We start from the raw sequence: 6446 nt of genomic DNA, 5'->3' as shown, positions 1-6446 counted from the left end.
CCATCAGCTCCCCGCTAGTGCCCAAATCTCGGAACAAGACTAGAACCTGTCAGAAACGACTGAAATGCTATGGAATTCTCTGAATTGGCGAGTCAAAATGAGGAAATCCGACCACTATTTATAGTCCATGTTCGGATCCTCCGAACACCACTTCGGAACGTCCGAACGCTACGTGTCCATTGGCTCTTGACAGCTCATGATCGGATCCTCCGATCATACACTTCGGACCGTCCGAACATGCACGTGTCCAGCTGCTCTTGACACCTCATGATCGGATCCACCGAACCTACACTTCGGAACGTCCGAACTCCCACGTGTCGATCAACTCTTGACACCTAATGATCGGATCCACCGAACTCACTTCGGACCTTACGAACTCTTCGGTGCTTCCGAACCATCTTCGGTCCGTCCGATCATGACTCGGTCAAAATTACACCTTAAACCTTCTTAATCACCAATAATCCGTTAATTACCCAATTTGGGATTCGGGCTACTACATATATATATATATATATATATATATATATATATATATATATATATATATATATATATATATATATATATATATATATATATATTGCTACATTTAATATATCATTTTACACCAATTTATAATTCATGTACAGATATATTTAAATTAAACTCCTATGCTTTTTCATATCTATTATACTATTATTTTTGCTCCCTATATTTAGCATCTATAACTTTTCTTACACAAATAAATCAAACTTGTTTATTGGTTTAAAAACTCACAATATATATTGTTTCTTATATTATTTTACCAAAAAAAAAAAAAAAAAAAAAACTGTTTTAGTTTTGTTTACAACTTTACATCTTTTTAATTGTCACCCATTTATTTTAAAAAAATAAGCTCATACAATTAAATATATACAAATATGAATACATATTTATCATTTTTAAATTATAAACAAAATTTACCATTTACTTCATACAAAATTGGACAAACACCTAACAATATTTATCATTTATCACATAAACACTTGGGAATACACCTCAAAATTTTGAGGTACTTGTACCTAGGATATATAAACGTATCAATTGAAACACAAAAAAAAAAAAAAAAAATAAAAAAAAAATAATAATAATAATAATAATAAAGTTTATATTTCAAAGTAGTAAAACTTATGTGAGATGGTCTCACGAATCGTATTTGTGAGACGGATTTATTATTTGAGTTATCCATGAAAAATTATTATTTTTTATGTTAAGAGTATTACTTTTTAGGCAATAACTTGTGTGAGACGGTATCACGGATCGTATTTGTGAGACAGATCTTTTATTTGGGTCATCCAGGAAAAAAGTATTACTTTTTATGCTAAGAGAGTATTACTTTTTATTGTAAATATGGATAGGGTTGACCCGTCTCACAGATTAAGATCCGTGAGACGGTCTCCTATGAGATCTACTTTACTTTTTATCGTGAATATCGGTAGGGTTGACTCATTTCACAGATTAAGATCCGTGAGACGGTTTAACATGAAACCCACTCTTTAAAATAATGTCATATTTGTGACACGTACAAGTGGTAATGTGATAAGATCAGTACGCAGTCCAAAGTCTCTCCACAAACTTGAAGTTACATTGTCTCTATCATGATACCCACGCATATGTATCCTTCCTCCACTTCGTCTTCCTCGCAAGGCTCCATGGGCCTCGCCTCCTCCGGCGGCGGCGGAGGAGGAGGACTCATGCGCTATGGTTCTGCACCCAGCTCCCTCCTGGCTGCCTCCGTGGATTCAGCCGTCGCTGCCACAACAGAATTCTCCGGAAACTCTCACCTCTCCGCCGCGAGAATCCAGACAGACAGTTTTAGAGAGGAGCCGCCGCCCAGTAAAGCCAACAGTACGATTGGGTTACAGCGGGCGTACGGGTTTGGTGTCGTCGGAGTTGGCAGCTCCGGCGGAGCTTCCCCTTCTCCTTCTCTGGTGCGGCATAGTAGCTCTCCGGCGGGGTTTCTCAACCAGATTGCGGCGGCGGTGGGGGATTCCGGTATGTTGACTTCTTTTGTTGAATTTTCATTGGTTGTCTCGTGGAAATTTTATAATGTCTGATTCTTTGGGCGGTCAACTTTATACATTGATACTTGAAATGACGGTTTTAGCCTTGCATATTATATAATTAATATTTGCTGGTTGTTAGAAGAATTGTTTTAACTTTTGATTGCCATTAATATTTATTGTTTAATTTTCTTTCCTTTTTTTAAAAAAAAAATAGTATCAAATTCAACTTTAGTGCAAGAACCATGCAATGAGATTGATTTTAAATTTTTATTAAAAAAATTAAATTCAATTAATTGTAAAAATATATTTGTTTGCACCAAATTTTGGCAAAAACATGTACGGGTCATATTTTATGAGACGAATATTTTATTTGGATTATCCATAAAAAAATATTATTTTTTATGCTAAGAGCATTATTTTTATTGTGAATATCGATAGAGTTGACCGATCTAACATATAAAAATTCGTGAAATCATCTCACAAGAGACTTCTTACTAAACTTTCGACATTCTCGTTCATTCAACTGGTTTTTAATAAGAATAGTTGAAAATGAAAAAAAGAAAATCGATATAACCAACTGATTTATTTTTGAAAAAAAAAATTGAAAATTTTAAATTGGAGTAGAAAAATGTAAGTACCATTTGATATAATATTAAATTACAAAAATACCCTCAATCTATCCTTTTAAAGTTTCTTTGTATTTTTGCGGTGAATATACAAAGTCCCCACTAAGCAAGTTGATCGTTTAAATAATAAATAATTTGGGCCCATTAATTTTTTTTAAATTTTTTTTAAGATTCAATGAATATTTGTGAAGGTGCATGCACTCCATTCCACCCACTCGAATTCCAAAATTTACTGCAAATTAAACATGTGGGTACGTGGGATGTGACTTGCATGTGGCGTAAAATTAATATTAAAAACAATATATAAATGTTATGGAAGATTGTAATTTTGATCGGATATATTTGTTTTTTTTTTAAATTTGATCGGATAATTTTTATTGGATAGGAATTGATAAAGTGATATCGAACATGTGATGTGAGCGATTTATGGCGGAAAAAAAAAAGACTAAAACTGCATAAAAACAAATTTACGTAACCAAAATTGCAAATTTTCTTGAATTTTGTATGTAACAGTTAACAAGGCACAAGATGAATGTGAAACATTTATACCATGCCATGGCTTTGATTTATAATTTTTTTTCCAAAGAAAATAATGGTGCATTTATGTTTCAAGAACAAATTAACATGACTTGGCCTGATCACTAATATTGAATTGTTTGCATATTTCCTGATGCTGGTCCAGCTGTAAGATTTCATATTAATATATTTAATAATTACATTTTTAGTAAAAAATCTTGTAAATTTGTTCGTGATATATATATATATATATATATATATATATATATATATATATATATATATATATAGTTTTGATATATTACATATCTATCGTACACACTTATGTGAGCATCAATTAAGTGGCATTCACCTATTTAATGTGCAATTTTGATACGTTTTTTCATTACATTCAATATATGAGTGTCACTTAATCGGTATTCACATAAGTGTGCACGATGAACGTTCATATATATATATATATACACACACACACATATCGTACACATTTATGTGAGCATCAATTAAGTGTCATGCATCTATTTGATGTACAATTTTGATACATTTCAATTCAATAGATGAGTGTCACTTCATCGGTATTTACATAAGTTTGCACGATGAGTGTCACTTCATCGGTATGTACGATGTGCATGATGAGTGTCACTTCAATAAGTGTGCATTGATAGTATATATGATCACTTTCAAGAAATCTCATTATTTATTTATTTTACATGGGTAAATAATATAGGAGGATTCTCAGTTACAAGAGGGATGGGAAACTACAATAACTCTGACAATCTATCAAGGTTGAATTCTCAGCTCAGCTTCACCGGACAAGACGGCTCTTTTTCTTATATCTCCGAAGAAAACGAGAGCACTGTTGGTGATGAAATGAGAACACAAAACGGGAAAAGAAATACCTCTCATTCGTATGGAAGTGTCGCCGGGTTCGGGATGGGGACGTCGACATGGGATGAAACGAACTCCTCGGTCATGTTCTCTGTGGCACCGAACAAACGAAATAAGATCGTCGGCGGGGGTGACCTTCTCGGCGGGCTAGATAGCATGGAAAATCAGGTATATAGTTATAATATTATACGATAGCTCGGTCGAGGGCGACCTGTTTTCCGTGTGTAATATGTTGCATGTGAATTCAGTTTCAGTTTAGCATGGGACAAGGAGGAATGGAGATGACACAAATGGAGAAGCTAATGCACAATATCCCACAGGATTCAGTTCCGTGCAAGATCCGTGCGAAGCGCGGCTGCGCTACTCATCCTCGTAGCATTGCGGAGAGGGTATTGTTTTGTCCTTTCTACTTTCGACCTATTTGTTCATGCATGCCAATGAGGAGTTAACTTGAGCTCCGGTATTTTTTTACCGTTCGAGTGGCTTAAGAACCCTCTCGAGTCGAGTTCGAGTTCGAGTTCGAGCAATTAGTTGTCTAACACTTGAGTACCCGAGCTGCGGGTTTTCATCTTTTTTTCGATTTTGATTTTTAGAAATATTTATTAAATTTTCATTTCACCCTTAATTTTATTGTAAGTTATACTTTTAGCCTTCAATTTATTGAAAGTAAGGGATTTTTGTAAAATATTTACCTTTCTCAAATTTAAGCTCCAGATGCGGCTATTTGCTCTTGCTCGCGTTCGCGCTCGAGTACTATTTTTTTGTCAAGTCAAGCTCAACTAGGCTCGATCGCGCCACTAGTCGGACTTTATATCATCCGTTGTGCCGTATATACTTCTCTTACTGTGATTTTAATTAAATTCTGTCTTATATATATATATATATATCTATATAGGAGAGGAGGACGAAAATCAGTGGAAAGTTAAAAAAGTTACAAATTCTTGTTCCAAACATGGATAAGGTACTGCATACATTTATTTTTTGAAAATGAAATATAATAATATAATTACATTTTTATTTAATTAATTTGGATGTTCGGAAAATGTGAATATTGCAGCAAACCAGCTATTCTGACATGCTAGATTTGGCTGTGCAACATATAAAGAGCCTACAAAATCAAGTTCAGGTCTGTTTATATATTTTCCCATGTTTATTTTACAGTTATCACGGTTGTTAACATTAATAATCATAAGATTAAATTGTTGCAAATAGAAAATAGCTTACTTGAATGTTTAGTATGGGGTGCAGTCGAGTCGAGTGGAACTCGAATGCACTCTACTCCAGTTCTGTTAAGATTGGAACTTGGACCTAACTCAACCCAAAAACTAATTCAACGAGGGAGGTTTGTTTAAATATAGATATGCAACTCTCAGGGATTTTATCCAACCGATGTGAGATGACTAACACACTCACTCACGTCCAGGAATGAACATTTATAGCGTGAAGTTTACAAATGACCCAACTATGGGTAGAGAACGGGTGGCCCAACTATGAGCAGTCCAAAATATAACGGTGAAACATGAACTCTGATATTATGTTAAGATTGAGACTTGAACCTAACTCAACCTTAAAAGCTAGCTCGAGGGAGGAGGATTGTCCAAAACCATATATACAACTCTCAGATATTATATCTTACCGATAATTTCGAACAAACAAAGAAAATGTGTTCGAGCTCGATCAACTAGGTTTTCAAACTCAACTCGATATAATTTTGAGTTACCCTTGTGCTTTCTCAGTATCATATGTGTAAAAAATAAATGTGATAATAACGACGACGACACTAACGATAATAAAGACCGGTATCATTGCAACACCTAAATATATGTTTGATTTTTTTATATAAAAAATGCATACAAACTATATATTATATAAAATGATCACTCAATTACAAATCTGCATGAATGCATTTTAATTTATATTTTTTCACAAAATTTTGGTGATATTAGAATATTTATGTTTCTTTTTCAGAAGCTTCATCAAGAACTTGAGGATTGCACATGTGGGTGCAAGACAAAAGATTTATAGCAGGAAATTGGAAGTTCAGAGGTGTCAAAATCCATTAGAAGTAGCTCTGATCAACTAATTTGTAGACTTGATCAGCTTTGTATTATTTTTATATGTATAAAAAGTTGCAATTTTTTTAAAATATATGTGGATATTATTAATGTTTAATTCGGCCCTTCAACTGGGAAAAGGGTATACATCGTTCTATTCATATATTTCTTTTCTATATTTTTAAATAAATAAACTTAGATTTGCCAATGTAATGCATGAAAGGTCATCTTTTAACTGATGAGTGAGTCTTATGTTAGACCGTCTTACAGATCTTAATCTGTGAGACGAGTCAATCCTACCCATATTCACAATAAAAAGTAATACTCTTAGCATTAAA

The 6446-nt window shown here is 33.7% G+C and overlaps 1 protein-coding gene across 1 annotated transcript; it reads left to right on the top strand.

Annotated features, from left to right (window-relative positions):
- Positions 1-1563: 1563 nt before the first annotated feature.
- Positions 1564-6271, top strand: LOC140827753 (transcription factor bHLH128-like). The gene is made up of 6 exons (XM_073190567.1): positions 1564-2013; positions 3894-4222; positions 4303-4443; positions 4950-5015; positions 5112-5180; positions 6023-6271. Exons 1-6 carry the CDS (start codon positions 1617-1619, stop codon positions 6077-6079), a joined length of 1059 nt encoding a protein of 352 aa, XP_073046668.1. The 5' UTR covers positions 1564-1616; the 3' UTR covers positions 6080-6271.
- Positions 6272-6446: the final 175 nt, after the last annotated feature.

Source organism: Primulina eburnea, chromosome 3 (genome assembly GCF_022965805.1).
Source record: "Primulina eburnea isolate SZY01 chromosome 3, ASM2296580v1, whole genome shotgun sequence".
Lineage (NCBI taxonomy): Eukaryota > Viridiplantae > Streptophyta > Magnoliopsida > Lamiales > Gesneriaceae > Primulina > Primulina eburnea.
This window is presented reverse-complemented; position numbering and strand designations above follow the sequence as displayed.